The sequence below is a fragment of the Cherax quadricarinatus genome, chromosome 2 (genome assembly GCF_038502225.1).
Source record: "Cherax quadricarinatus isolate ZL_2023a chromosome 2, ASM3850222v1, whole genome shotgun sequence".
Lineage (NCBI taxonomy): Eukaryota > Metazoa > Arthropoda > Malacostraca > Decapoda > Parastacidae > Cherax > Cherax quadricarinatus.
The window spans coordinates 32,258,594-32,275,326 of NC_091293.1; the positions used below are offsets into that span (position 1 = coordinate 32,258,594).

The 16,733-nt window shown below is 44.0% G+C and overlaps 1 protein-coding gene across 1 annotated transcript in view; it reads left to right on the top strand.

Moving 5' to 3' along the window:
- LOC128706526 (neuronal acetylcholine receptor subunit alpha-7-like) overlaps window positions 1-16,733 on the top strand; it is a 1,070,503-nt gene that overhangs the window by 761,888 nt on the left and 291,882 nt on the right. The window contains exon 6 of the mRNA XM_070087766.1: window positions 2,095-2,170. Within this exon, the coding sequence (XP_069943867.1) occupies window positions 2,095-2,170 (76 nt within the window). The remainder of the gene's footprint in view (window positions 1-2,094; window positions 2,171-16,733) is intronic.

Sequence of the window (16,733 nt, forward strand, 5' to 3'; positions counted from 1 at the left end):
GCTTCACACCCATATAAGAGTGTTGGTAAAACTATACTCTCATACATTCCCCTCTTTGCCTCCAAGGACAAAGTTCTTTGTCTCCACAGACTCCTAAGTGCACCACTCACCCTTTTCCCCTCATCAATTCTATGATTCACCTCATCCTTCATAGACCCATCCGCTGACACGTCCACTCCCAAATATCTGAATACATTCATCTCCTCCATACTCTCTCCCTCCAATCTGATATCCAATCTTTCATCACCTAATATTTTTGTTATCCTCATAACCTTACTCTTTCCTGTATTCACTTTTAATTTTCTTCTTTTGCACACCCTACCAAATTCATCCACCAATCTCTGCAACTTCTCTTCAGAATCTCCCAAGAGCACAGTGTCATCAGCAAAGAGCAACTGTGACAACTCCCACTTTATGTGTGATTCCTTATCTTTTAACTCCACGCCTCTTGTCAAGACCCTCGCATTTACTTCTCTTACAACCCCATCTATAAATATATTAAACTACCACGGTGACATCACACATCCCTGTCTAAGGCCTACTTTTACTGGGAAATAATTTCCCTCTTTCCTATGTACTCTAACTTGAGCCTCACTATCCTCGTAAAAACTCTTCACTGCTTTCAGTAACCTACCTCCTACACCATACACCTGCAACATCTGCCACATTGCCCCCCTATCCACCCTGTCATACGCCTTTTCCAAATCCATAAATGCCACAAAGACCTCTTTAGCCTTATCTAAATACTGTTCACTTATATGTTTCACTGTAAACACCTGGTCCACACACCCCCTACCTTTCCTAAAGCCTCCTTGTTCATCTGCTATCTATTCTCCGTCTAACTTTTAATTCTTTCAATAATAACTGTACAATACACTTTACTAGGTATACTCAACAGACTTATCCCCCTATAATTTTTGCACTCTCTTTTATCCCCTTTGCCTTTATACAAAGGAACTATGCATGCTCTCTGCCAATCCCTAGGTACCTTACCCTCTTCCATACATTTATTAAATAATTGCACCAACAACTCCAAAACTATATCCCCACCTGCTTTTAACATTTCTATCTTTATCCCATCAATCCCGGCTGCCTTACCCCCTTTCATTTTACCTACTGCCTCACGAACTTCCCCCACACTCACAACTGGCTCTTCCTCACTCCTACAAGATGTTATTCTTCCTTGCCCTATACACGAAATCACAGCTTCCCTATCTTCATCAACATTTAACAATTCGTCAAAATATTCCATCCATCTTCCCAATACCTCTAACTCTCCATTTAATAACTCTCCTCTCCTATTTTTAACTGACAAATCCATTTGTTCTCTAGGCTTTCTTAACTTGTTAATCTCACTCCAAAACTTTTTCTTATTTTCAAGAAAATTTGTTGATAACATCTCACCCACTCTCTCATTTGCTCTCTTTTTACATTGCTTCACCACTCTCTTAACCTCTCTCTTTTTCTCCATATACTCTTCCCTCCTTGCATCACTTCTACTTTGTAAAAACTTCTCATATGCTAACTTTTTCTCCCTTACTACTCTCTTTACATCATCATTCCACCAATCGCTCCTCTTCCCTCCCGCACCCACTTTCCTGTAACCACAAACTTCTGCTGAACACACTAACACTACATTTTTAAACCTACCCCATACCTCTTCGACCCCATTTCCTATGCTCTCATTAGCCCATCTATCCTCCAATAGCTGTTTATATCTTTCCCTAACTGCCTCCTCTTTTAGTTTATAAACCTTCACCTCTCTCTTCCCTGATGCTTCTATTCTCCTTGTATCCCATCTACCTTTTACTCTCAGTGTAGCTACAACTAGAAAGTGATCTGATATATCTGTGGCCCCTCTATAAACATGTACATCCTGAAGTCTACTCAATATATATATATATATATATATATATAATATATATATATATATATATATATATATATATATATATATATATATATATATATTTATATATATATATATATATATATATATATATATATATATATATATATATATATATAAAATATCGCGTTTCATTACTGTCTGTGACGGCTTACGTTACTTCTATTATTTTTTTTTTTTTGCAGATTGATCTTCAAATGAACAATGAAGAAGGAGGTGACATCAGTGGGTACATCACCAACGGGGAGTGGGACCTTATAGGTGAGTGTGTGTTACTTCCTTAAACAGTTTGTCTTCACATTCTGCGTGTCTTTATCCTCTTCGTAGTTTATATACATAACATTGCAATATTAAATGCCAATGAAGCTTGACTGTCTGGTGTGCAATATATTTGACGGGGAGAAGAATATGCGAGTTAATGCGATGATATTCCCATAATTCTCTTGCATCTACACTCTGCACATTGCACAACATTCACCGAGAAATGTGTGTGTATGTGTGAATGTGTATATCTCGATGTGTACCACTTAGTGTATATTCATCGAGAGGTGAGTGTACTCACCTAATTGTGGTTGCAGGGGTCGAGACTCAGCTCCTGGCCCCGCCTCTTCACTGATCGCTACTGGATCCTCTCTCTCTCTGCTTCCTGAGCTTTGTCATACCTCTTCTTAAAACTATGTATGGTTCCTGCCTCCACTACTTCACTTGCTAGGCTATTCCACTTGCTGACAACTCTATGACTGAAGAAATACTTCCTAACGTCCCTGTGACTCGTCTGAGTCTTCAGCTTCCAGTTGTGACCCCTTGTCCCTGTGTCCCCTCTCTGGAACATCCTATCTCTGTCCACCTTGTCTATTCCCCGCAGTATCTTGTATGTCGTTATCATGTCTCCCCTGACCCTTCTGTCCTCCAGTGTCGTCAGTCCGATTTCCCTTAACCTTTCCTCGTACGACATTCCCTTGAGCTCACGGACTAGCCTTGTTGCAAACCTTTGTACTTTCTCTAACTTCTTGACGTGCTTGACCAGGTGTGGGTTCCAGACTGGTGCTGCATACTCCATTATGGGCCTAACATACACAGTGTATGTCTCTCTCAGTGTATTTACATCGAGAAGTGAAGCTCTCAGTGTAAGTACTCTCAAAAGGTGTGACACTTTCAGTGAACATTCACCGAGATGTGTGTATATCTTTGTATACACCGAAAGTCGTATATTTCTTGGTGTGTCTATGTGTGTATACACTGACACGTGTGTAGCTTTCACCATGAAAACATCGAACGATTGTCGTAATCCCACGTTTAGAGATATAGGCATATCTGATACATGTGAATCTGCAGCCTTAAATACCCAGACTTATTGTATTTAAATCAAGGTTAACAGTAACTTAACGCACACAGTCAACAAACACCTGATTGAGTTGTCCATACGCACACACATAATAAACAGCCAGTATACACCCTAACCCCATCCTCCCGAATATCCCTGCCCCAACCCCACTTCCCTCTCACCCCTAGCCTTTCCCCCACTGCCTCTTCCCTCTCTTCCTGCATTCCCTGTACTTCCCCCATCTATCTCCCCCTCTGCGCACATGCGCACACACACACACACACACACACACACACACACACACACACACACACACACACACACACACACACACACACACACACACACACACACATACACACATACACACACACACACACACACACATACACACATACAAACACACACACACACACACACACACACACACACACACACACACACACACACACACACACACACACACACACACACACACACACACTAACCACAATCTTCAACACATCCCTTAAAACTGGGCAACTACCTGAGGTATGGAAGACAGCAAATGTAGTCCCCATTTTTAAAAAAGGAGACAGAAAAGAGGCACTAAACGATAGACCAGTGTCACTGACGTGTATAATATACAAAGTCATGGAGAAGATTATCAGGAGGAGAGTGGTGGAGCACCTGGAATGGAACAAGAGTATAAATGCCAACCAGCACGGATTTATGGAAGGCAAATCCTGTGTCACAAACCTTCTGGAGTTTTATGATAAAGTAACAGAAGTAAGACACGAGAGAGAGGGATGGGTTGATTGCATCGTCTTGGACTGCAAGAAGGCCTTCGACACAGTTCTTCACGAGAGATTAGTGCAGAAGCTAGACTCAGTCTAGCTTCTGCACTAATCCTCTAGCTGCTAGAGGATCAGGCGCGTATAACAGGAAGGGCACTGCAATGGATCAGAGAATAACTGACAGGGAGGCAACAACGAGTCTTGGTACGTCATGAGGTATCACAGTGGGCGCCTGTGACGAGCGGGGTCCCACAGAGGTCAGTCCTAGTGTGAACCAGCGATTAATTGGTATTATGGTAGCGGGGTTCAATGATACGTCTTCTTTGTTTATTGAAAATGTCGTGGTAGGTGCAGAGGCTTGTGTTGTGCCCATGGCCCGGGCAGGGCCATCCCATGAGAGGAGGGAGCTACTAGGCCTTCTGTCTTGCTGCCAGGCCGCTGTGTGAGTGAGAGAGTGTGAGACCAGCTTCCCAGAGACCTGGACAGGCCCAGAGGGCAGCACCTGAGTGGCGCGAAATATGAACTAAGCTGGCAGACAGCAAGACTGTCTGTGCAGACAGTACAGGCTGTCTACACTAGGACCAGTGCTATTTATGGTATATGTGAATGACATGATGGAAGGGATGGACTCAGAAGTGTCCCTGTTCGCAGATGATGTGAAGTTAATGAGGAGAATTAAATCAGATGAGGATCAAGCAGGACTTTAAAGAAACCTGAACAGACTGGACACCTGGTCCAGCAACTGGCATCTCGAATTTAACCCAACCAAATGCAAAGTCATGAAGATCGGGGAAGGGCAAAGAAGACTGCAGACGGAGTATAGGCTAGGTGGCCAAAGATTGCAAACCTCGCCCAAGGAGAAAGATCCTGTGGTGAGTATAACACCGAGCACGTCTCCAGAAGCACACATCAACCAGATAACTGCTGCAGGCAAACCTGAGACCAAGACACTGTACACCGTGTACGTCAGGACCATACTGGAGTATGCAGCACCTGTTTGGAACCCACACTTGATCAAGCACGTCAAGAAATTAGAGAAAGTGCAAAGGTTTGCGACAAGGTTAGTTCAAGAGCTAAGAGGAATGTCCTACGAAAAAAGGTTAAGGGAAATCGGCCTGACGACACTGAAGGACAGGAGGGTTCGAGGAGACATGATGACAACATACAAAATACTGCGTGGAATAGACAAGGTGGACAGAGGCAGGATGTTCCAGAGAGGGGACGCAGAAACAAGAGGTCACAATTAGAAGTTGAAAACTCAGATGAGTCAAAGGGATGTTAGGAAGTATTTCTTCAGCCATAGACTAGTCAGGAAGTGGAATAGCCTAGCAAGTGAAGTAATGGAGGCAGGAACCACACATAGTTTTAAGATGAGGTATGATAAAGCTCATGGAGAAGGAAGAGAGAGGACCTAGTAGCGCTCAGTGAAGAGGCAGGGCCAGGAGCAGTCTCGATCCCTGTAACCACAATTAGGTGAGTACAATTAGGTGAGTACACACACACAAGCACAGTACACACACGTACACAAAAGGACAGTGTTCAGGCTGGTAGAAGCTGAGTAGTAGTATTATTTGTATTATTATTGTTATTGTTATTATTATTATTATTACTATTAGTACGATGTAAGTATATTAATACATAGAAAGGTGAGGCACAGATTACTTCTGGGCACACTAGCATAAAACAATGTCTCAACTCACAGTCTCTCCCCCCTTCAAGGTTTCCCACCCTCACAGTCTCCCCTCCCTAACCCCCACTTTGGCCCACAAGAGACCCCCACTCAGGCATTCCCCCTCTCCCCCCTACCACCACCCACCTACCAACCACTCTATCCCTCTCGACACTCTGCCCCCAAAAGTAGGTAAGTACACTGCACACACTCAACACACTCTCTCACTCTTTCCCCACTCACTTTCTCTCTGTCTGTCTGTCTGTTTCTCTCTCTCTCTCTCTCTCTCTCTCTCTCTCTCTCTCTCTCTCTCTCTCTCTCTCTCTCTCTCTCTCTCTCTCTCTCTCTCTCTCCCAATCTCTCTCTCTCCATCTCTCTCACTCTCCCCTCTACCTCTCCCCTCTCTCTCACTCTTTCCCCTTTCCTTTTTCTCTCTCTCCCTCCTACTATCCCCCCATTCCCCTCTCTTTTCCTTCCTCCCTTCCGCCCCCTATTCCCTCTAGAAAAAAAAGATGGTAGCTCAGAAGGGGACTCGAAGACCCCCAGGGATCAGAGGAGAATGGTTCTGGTAAGAAAGAATGGATGGAAGAGCAATGCAAAAGGATGGAACAAGAGGGGGAGAGAAAACTAGGAGAGCTTCCTGCAAAAATGGAGACAGAGCTTTCTGTGAAATTGGAAAAGAGGTTGGAGGAGGAGAAGAAGAATTGGGAGTCACAAGTTGAAGCTGCAGTAGCCAGGATAAGGTCCTAGAATATGAGGTAAATAAGCTGATGCAAGTTACAGGGGTATTGACCAGAGGAGACACGGCATCTGAAGCTGGTACACCCCTACTGAACGAGGGGCCAAACGGGAAGCAAAGAGACATAACTTATGTTAAGGCCCTATTAGCCCACCAAGCAGGGCCAAGGAATGAAGGGGGAGAGTAATTGGTTGCAGGTTCTGAGGGGCATAGGCTATATGCAGAGGCGCGACCATGCCACCAAGAGCTTCGGGAACAAATAAGGGAGAAAATGGCCACACACAGACATGAACTAGAGACACAGAGTGTTATGTACGGGGGGTAATGTTTAGGGGAATATGGGAGTAAGAGGAGGGAGTCAGTAGGTAGGGGACAGGCGAGGCAGTAGGAGGGATGAGTGCGGAGGTTGGTAGGTAATGTGAGGTCACTGGTGACTACACCTTCACCTCTCATTACTCTTCTCACCACACTACTCACCCTCTCACTACTTGAAATAAAAAAAATAAAAGAATAAATAACGGGGACAGTGAATATTACTATTCTACTCACACACAGTTTATTATTAAGTCCTTGTACAATAATATATTTGGGAACAGGAGAACATTATTGTGGTTTAGATAATTGGGATGGTATGTATAAGCAGTGAGACAGGGAATAAAATCAGCTTGACCAAAATGAATATAACTTACAATATAGTTCAGAGGACAGTTCATTACAGGAACTAAGCCACAGGTCCCAAGACCTACACAGCACGAGTACTGCTCCAAGCCAGTACTCTGCCCAATGTCTCCAACAGTCTCTCCTCCCGAGACTCTCCAGCTCAGCTCTGCTCACAGGCCAGAGCTCTGCTCGACTCTCCAGCAGCCTTCTCCCTGCTCAGAGCTCTGCACCCAGGCCAGAGCTCCGCACGAATCTCCCGATCATGCTCTTCCTTGGGCTTATATAGTGGTCCAAGCACCCTCCACAATGAGGTGTGCACACATTGTGTTGATCTGACGCCAAGGTCTGACCCCGTCCAGAACAAAAGACCTCAGTCTTAAGCCGAAAAGGCGTGGCTGATAGACGTTTGCCAAGGCAAGGTGTGACCATATAAATGGTCAAATTAGGTCTCCCCAGAGACCTCATAAGCCCAGCTGAACTACATCACATCCCCCTTTCTCCCCCAATTTAAAATGTCTGAGAACTAGGACAATTTGTCCTACGTTATTAGGCTACTTTAATCCTAACCCCTTAATTCTTTTACAATACAAAGACAAAATTATACATAACATAATACAAAATTATTCAACTACATATATTTCCCTCAACCTTCTCATCTACCACAAGGCAGCATAATCAGTACACCTGGCAGTTGGCCAGCATAATAGTTGCTCTCTGGTGCAAAGCCTCCTTACCCGTCATTTCTCCTTAAACCTAAATACCGGGCTCCGGTGCCTTCCCTACTTCTACTAGAAATGCACTAGCCAATGCTAGTCACCCTCGCACGTTAACCATTGAGCCAAACCTCCCTAGGCTTCTTTGGCGTGGAAAACTGCTCCAACGGGTTGCATTCTTTCAAGTAACTGCAACTGGACCACTTCACGAACAACCAAGGTCGCATTTTCAGCACACTTCACTTGCACACTACAACATATGAAAATAGAGACAGGGCAGGCATCGCAGCTAAGACCCTCCATTATCCTATGCCACTACTAGGATTCACTGGCCTCATAAAACAAGGCGCCCATAATCACTGGACCGTATTCAAGGTCACCTTATTTCACACAGGTAACACTAACACTTCTGGCAAGTCAGAGTAGGCTGGGCACATCTCACACTTTCAGTTGCCTCTCATGGCTGGCAGGGCATCTTCGCATACCTGTCGCACAGGTCGACTAGCAAGGCAGGACACACCTCCACACCGCCCCCGAAACCAGGCCGGTCCCAGCAGCTGGAGCCCACCTCCGCGGCTCACGTCCCTCCACATCTCCGAGGATGGCAACTCCATCATCATAGTAGAATCTCTTATCCTGGCACACCAGCCAGAATCCCTCATACACCAATGCAGCATCACCGCCATCGTCTCCTCTTGAGATAGGCAGCATTGCAACACTGTTCCAGCATCACAGCACGGCCACAGCATTGCAGCACGGCTACAGCATTTCAGCACAGCTACAGCATCACAGCAGCCGACATCAGCAGCAGCAGGTTATGGTCAGTTGCTCGAGGTGAGGTGAGGTCACTTCAGGTCATCAACAGCAGTTGCGGTCACCCATCCCTGGCAACTGCGGGTAACTGGCTGTCCGCGGGTGATGGTCACAGAGGATGACACACTGGATGACAGACCAGGGCAGCAATACATCTACTGGGGCACATCAGCTGGGTGACTTAGCACATCGGCAGGATAACAATCATAGGCAGCTTTTCAATGGGTGGCAGTTGTGGGTTAGTCTTCCTAGGCGGGCTGGGTGACTTCTCATTCCTCTGTAAATATTCAATTTCGGCCAGTAATTGCTTCCCCCAAAAGTCTCACCCAAATACTGATATTCTCCACCATTTATCTCAGACCAACAACCAACTCCACCAAATATAATATTACACCCAAACAATTATTCAGACCCACCGTCTAGAAAAAAGGTCAGTTAAGGTCACTAGGATTATAATATCATACAGATATTGACTTCAGATTTACACACACAAGAAAAAAAATGGTAGCATAACATAAGTATAACCGAACAGTCAAAAATAAGGCACATGGGACTGGTTCCTACTATAAAAATAATAAGAACAACCACCGCTTAGACACCATGTCATGTACGGGGGGTAATGATTAGGGGAATATGGGAGTAAGAGGAGGGAGTCAGTAGGTAGGGAACAGGCGAGGCAGTAGGAGGGATGAGTGCGGAGGTTGGTAGGTAATGTGAGGTCACTGGTGACTACACCTTCACCTCTCATTACTCTACTCACCACACTACTCACCCTCTCACTACTTGAAATAAAAGAAATAAAAGAATAAATAATGGGGACAGTGAATATTACTATTCTACTCACACACAGTTTATTATTAAGTCCTTGTACAATAATATATTTGGGAACAGGAGAACATTATTGTGGTTTAGATAATTGGGATGGTATGTATAAGCAGTGAGACAGGGAATAAAATCAGCTTGACCAAAATGAATATAACTTACAATATAGTTCAGAGGACAGTTCACTACAGGAACTAAGCCACAGGTCCCAAGACCTACACAGCACGAGTACTGCTCCAAGCCAGTACTCTGCCCAATGTCTCCAACAGTCTCTCCTCCCGAGACTCTCCAGCTCAGCTCTGCTCACAGGCCAGAGCTCCGCTCGACTCTCCAGCAGCCTTCTCCCTGCTCAGAGCTCTGCACCCAGGCCAGAGCTCCGCACGAATCTCCCGACCATGCTCTTCCTTGGGCTTATATGGTGGTCCAACAATGAGGTGTGCACACTTTGTGTTGATCTGACGCCAAGGTCTGATGCCTTCCAGAACAAAAGACCTCAGTCTTAAGCCGAAAAGGCGTGGCTGATAGACGTTTGCCAAGGCAAGGTGTGACCATATAATTGGTTAAATTAGGTCTCCCCAGAGACCTCACAAGCCCAGCTGAACTACATCACAAGAGGGAAAGGCAATGGGAGGAGGAGAGGGCGAAGTCAGTGTTTATTCATGGGCTTCAAGAGAATGAGGGAAGGACACACACTGATAGACAGCAGGCAGGAAGACAGAGGATTGAGAACATCATCAAATAAATAGGTGAAGAAGGCATGTCTGAGATTGTAAATTTTCAGAGAATAAGGGGGTACTTGAAGGGGAGAAAACGACCAATCAAGCTAATTTTCAGGACAAAAACAGTGAGAAACAGGATCCTCCAAGAGAAACCACGGTTGAAGGAATCGCCAGCATACAAGAGAGTGTTCCTAGACCGAGACAGAACAAAAACAGAATGACAGAAGCTGTCGAGAGGACACAAAGATGAAAGGAACTAGGAGAAGAGACAAGGACAGAATCAGCAGAGGACAACCAGAGCATTGCAGAGCAATAAGAACAAGCACACACAGAACCATCCCCAGAACCCCACAACCATTCATGCTATTCCACCACAGACCACAATCCACACTCAGCCCCCACCCCAAACTACACTGTAGAATCCCGCAGTATGCTACCAGATCCTTCACCCTCACAGAGCCCCTAAAACACAGTGTTGGAGAGGAAGCTTAAGGTATGGTACACCAACTCTGATGAAATAATAAATAAGTGTGAGGAGTGGCACAAAAGAGTCAGAGATCCCATCTTTCCAATGGGATATCAGATCCTGAGGAAAGACATAGGGAACAGAGGGAGTGGAGGAGTGGCATTGCTGGTCAAAAATCAATGGGATATTGATGAGCTGGAGAGAGGAGACAGAGGTGAAGCAAGAGATTACATAACAGGAATTCTTCAGTCTGGAGGTCCCAAGGTGGTAACTGCAGTGATGCATAACCAACCACAGAAAACCAGGAGGCCAAGGCAAGAGTATGATGAGAATAATAGAGGGTTTGTTGACACACTGGCTGAAGTGGCAAGAAGGGCTTATGAAGAGGAGAAGAGTGGTGGAGTATCTAGAAAGGAATGAGCTTATCAACGACAGCCACCACAGTTTCAGGGAGAGGACATCCTGCATCACAAACCTACTGGAGTTCTATGACAGAATGACGACAGTAAGACAAGCGAGAGAGAGGGGAGGGTAGATTGCATTTTCTTGGACTGTAAGAAGGCCTTTGACACAGTTCCACACAAGACATTAGTGCAGAAGCTGCAGAACGAGGCAGGGATAACAGGGAAGGCACCACAACAGATCAGGGAATACCTGTCAGGAAGACAACAGTGAGTCATGGTACGTGGCGGTGTGTCAGAGTGAGGGCCTGTAACGAGCTGGGTGCCACAGGGATCATTCCTTGAACCGATGCTGTTTCTGATATTTGTGAACGACATGACGGAAGGAATAAACTCCGAAGTGTCCCTGTTTGCAGATGATGTGAAGTTGATGAGAAGAATTCAATCGGATGAGGACCAGGCAGAACTACGGAGGGATTTGGAAAGGCTGCAGGCCTGCTCCAGCAATTGACTCCTGGAGTTCAACCCCAACAAGTGCAAAGTCATGAAGATTGGGGAAGGGCAAAGAAGACCACAGACGGAGTACAGTCTAGGGGGGTCAGAGCCTACAAACCTCACTCAAGGAAAAGGATCTTGGTGTGAGTATAAAATACCAGGCACATCTCCTGAGGCGCACATCAACCAAATAACTGCTGCAGCATATGGGCGCCTGGCAAACCTAAGAAAAGCATTCCGACATCTAAATAAGGAGTCATTTAAGACCCTGTACACTGTTTACCTTAGGCCTATATTTAAATATGCAGCACCAGTTTGGAACCCTCACCTAGCCAAATATGTAAGGAAACTAGAGAAGGTGCAAAGGTTTGCAACGAGAGTAGTCCCGGAACTAAGGGGTAGGTCCTACGCATCGCTATTGGGCCGTGCGGACGTGCTGCGCAGTAGCTCCTGATTGAGTTGGCTTTTGCGCAGTGTTGACGTGTACTTGGCTCTGTGAAGACCTGTTTGCGCGCTCTCTAGAATTGAAGCAAGATGCCCTCCATCGAGCAACTTTACCAACAGCTTAAGGAAGAATTGAGGTTGGCGAATATGGAAATTCGGCGACTGACCGAGGAAAACAAGAAGATTCGTAGTAGTCCTCCTGTTTTGAGTCCTCAGGTCAAGAAGGGAAACTGGTCAGTGGCTGGACAGCAGGGAAAGAAGTTGACGATCAAGAAGACGAATGGAAAGGTAGAAACGATGAAGAAGAAAGAGACTGCCGTGGAAACTGTTGTGGAAACATCCAATACATTCTCAGTGCTACCCGACGAATGTGAGTCGACTACTGGGAACGACACGACGAAAGACATTAAGGAAGGTAAGAATATTGTTGTTGTTGGGGATAGCCAAGTTAGGTATATGGATAGGGCGTTCTGCTTGAAGGACAGGAGTAGGAGACAGAGAGTTTGCATTCCTGGGGCTGGGATGGAGGATATTGTTAGCCGTCTGGATGACATCATGAGAGGTAATGGGAGCAATCCTATTATCTGTCTCAGTGCTGGAGGCAACGATGTTGGCAGACGTAGGAGTGAGGACCTGATTAGCAGGTATAGGTCAGCAATAGAAATAATTAGAAGTAAGGGTGGGAACCCTCTCATATGTGGTATTTTGCCAAGGAGAGGAGTTGGAAATGAATGGTTGTCCAGGGCAATTGGTGTCAATTGCTGGCTGGACAAATACTGTAAGGAAAATGCGGTAACATTCATTGACAACTGGGACCTCTTCTATGGCAGAAATGACATGTATGCTAGGGATGGGGTTCACTTATCTAGGTGTGGGGTGGGAGCACTGGCAACTGCAGTGGAGGGAGCAGTTAGGACTTTAAACTAGGAATAGTTAGTGGTATGGGTTTTGGCAAGAAAACAGTGATGTCCCAGTGTAGTAATATTACGAGTTCTAGGGGAACTAGTAATAATAAGAACGAGATAGATATTGAAAAGCCAGGGACCTTGGGTGATAAGGACAGTAATAGGTTTAGTAGAAAAATAGAAATGAGCAGGAAGGGTAAAGAGAAAGGAGAGTCTTTCAATGTTTATTATGCTAATTGCCGTAGTGCTAGGAATAAGATGGACGAGTTGAGATTAGTTGCTAGTGTAGGTAACATTGATGTATTTGCCTTAACTGAGACGTGGTTTAATTCAAAAAGTCGGGACATGCCTGCGGAATGTCATATTCAGGGTTTTAAATTGTTCCAAGAAGATAGAAGTATTGGGAGGGGGGGTGGGGTGGCATTGTATGTCCGAGATCGCTTGAACTGTTGCATAAAAACGGGTATTAAGTCTGAAGTAACACATACAGAGACTGTTTGGATAGAATTTTCAGAGGGGCATGAAAAACTGATTTTAGGAGTGATATACCGTCCCCCAAACTTAGATAGGGACCAAGGGAAACTACTATGGGAGGAAATTGTTAAGGCCACAAGGCACGATAATGTAGTAATTCTAGGAGACTTTAACTTTAGTCATGTTGATTGGAATTTCTTGACTGGGAATTTAGGATCATACGACTTCTTAGAAGTATTTCAGGATTGTTTTTTGAAGCAGTTTGTGACAGAACCTACAAGGGGAAATAACCTGCTTGACTTAGTTATGGCAAACAATGAATCCCTTGTTAATAATTTAGAAATTTCAGAGGAACTGGGTGCTAGCGACCACAAATCAATTACATTTAGCATTTAATGGAAGTACGATAGTAGCGATAACTCAGTAACAGTCCCAGATTTTCGCTTAGCAGATTACGATGGGCTTAGAGAACACTTATCATCTGTTGACTGGGGTAACGAAGAGAGCTATCAATATGACAGTTTTCTGAACACTATACATGCTGCTCAAAGAGCGTTTATCCCATATGAAGAAATTAGATCAAATAGAAATGACCCAAAATGGATGAATAATAGGCTCAAATATCTACTAGGGCATAAGAAAGGAATTTATAGGCGTATCAAAAGAGGTGAGGGTCATCTTATGAATCAGTATATTGACATTAAGAGGGACATTAAAAAGGGGATAAGAAAAGCTAAAAGGGACTATGAAATTAAAGTTGATAGGGATTCTAAAACTAACCCAAAAAGTTTTTTCCAGGTCTATAGAACAAAAGTTAGAGATAAGATAGGTCCCCTTAAAAATAACTATGGGCACCTTACTGACAAAGAGAATGAAATGTGCTTGATTTTAAATAATTATTTTCTCTCAGATTTTACACAGGAAGACACTAACAATATTCCAGTAATTAATTTTTACAGTGGGCTAGAAGAAGATAAATTATGTAACATCACAGTCACTAGTGAGATGGTTGTGAAGCAGATAGACAGACTGAAGCAAAATAAGTCGCCGGGTCCTGATGAGGTTTTTTCAAGGGTTCTTATGGAATGCAAAATGGAACTCTGTGAACCATTAACTAATATTTTTTATTTATCTCTTCAAACAGGTGTAGTGTCTGATATGTGGAAGATGGCTAATGTAACTCCTATTTTTAAAACAGGGGACAAGTCGTTACCGTCAAATTACCGCCCAATAAGCCTGACCTCAATTGTAGGCAAATTACTAGAGTCAATTATAGCCGAGATTATAAGAAGCCATCTCGATAAGCATAGCTTGATTAATGATACTCAGCATGGATTCACAAGAGGCCGGTCTTGTCTATCTAATTTATTAACTTTCTTCAGTAAAGCTTTTGAGGCTGTTGACCACAATAAAGAATTTGATATTATTTACTTAGATTTTAGTAAGGCTTTTGATAGAGTTCCGCACCATAGACTGTTAAAGAAAGTGGCAGCTCATGGCATTGGGGGAAAAGTGCTCTCGTGGATCGAGTCATGGCTCACTGACAGGAAGCAGAGAGTGTCCATAAATGGGGTTAAATCCGAGTGGGGATCTGTAACAAGTGGCGTTCCACAGGGATCAGTCTTGGGCCCGTTGTTGTTCATAATATATATCAATGATCTTGATGAGGGAATTACTAGTGATATGAGCAAATTCACCGATGACACAAAGATAGGTAGGATAATTGATTCAAACGTAGATGTTAGGGAACTTCAGGAGGATTTAAACAAACTCTATTCTTGGTCAGAAAAGTGGCAGATGCAGTTCAATGTAGATAAATGCAAGGTTCTGAAGCTTGGGAGTGCCCATAACCCTAGTAATTATAAATTAAATGATGTAGAACTTAGCCATACAGATTGCGAAAAGGACTTGGGGGTTATGGTGAGCAGCAACCTTAAACCAAGACAGCAATGCCTAAGCGTACGTAATAAGGCAAATAGATTACTGGGATTTATATCAAGAAGTGTAAGCAACAGAAGTCCAGAGGTCATACTGCAGCTTTATACATCATTAGTAAGGCCTCACCTAGATTATGCAGCTCAGTTCTGGTCTCCGTATTACAAAATGGACATAAATTCGTTAGAAAACATTCAGCGTAGGATGACTAAATTAATACATAGCATCAGAAATCTTCCTTATGAAGAAAGATTGAAGACTCTTAAGTTACATTCACTTGTTAGACGAAGAATGAGGGGAGACCTGATCGAAGTGTATAAGTGGAAGATAGGTATTAATAAAGGGGATATTAATAAGGTCTTGAGGATGTCTCTCCAAGAGAGAACCCGCAGTAATGGATTTAAATTAGATAAGTTTAGATTTAGAAAGGACATAGGAAAGTATTGGTTTGGAAATAGGGTAGTTGATGAGTGGAACAGTCTACCTAGTTGGGTTATTGAGGCTGGGACCTTGGGTAGTTTCAAATCTAGGTTGGATAAGTACATGAATGGGAGGGGTTGGATTTGCGTGGGACTTTCACATCAGAGCTTATTTCTTGGGTGGCATTGAAAATTGGGTAGGGCAAATGTTTTGTTAGTGGGATGAATTGTAAAGGACCTGCCGAGCATGGGCCAGCAGGCCTCCTGCAGTGTTCCTCCTTTCTTATGTTCTTATGTTCTTATGAAATCGACTTGACACTGAAAGACAGGAGAGATGGGGGGGATATGATAATGACATATAAAATATTGAGAGGAATAGACAAGGTCAAAAGACAGGATGTTCCAGAGATGGGACACAACAACAAAGGTTCTCAGTTGGAAGTTGAAGACTTAGATAAACCACAGGGATGTTAGGAAGCATTTCTTCAGTCACAGAGTTGTCAGGAAGTGGAATAGCCTGGGTAGTGATGTAGTGTAGGCAGGATCCATACATAGCTTTAAGAAGAGGTATGATAAAGCTCATGGAGCGGGAAGAGTGACCGGATAGCGGCCAGTTGAAGAAGCTGGGCCAGGAGCTGTGAATCGACCCCCGCAATCACAACTAGGTGAGTACACATACACACATGAGTGTGGATGTGGGTGTGTGACCATATGCCATATATGTTAAGTGGCAGCATGTCAGAGACACCAGTAAATTTAGAGAGGAGGATATAAACCAACACAAATGAATCTTGCAGTCCTTATAAGTTGATCTGATGTTTTCGAAATAGAAAATGGAAGCCCTTTGGGTGCTGTGTAAGGTAATATAGAATACAACAAGTAAGAGAATGATGGATTTCCAGGAGAGAAGTGCTTTCATTTACAACAACCAGCACTCGTTTGAGGTGGCAAATCCTCTCTCGTATAATTTATCGAGTTCTATGAGTAAATAATAGAAGAGAGGCAACAGAAAAAGCTGGATGGGTAGAATGCTTGTCCTTGAACTGCAAG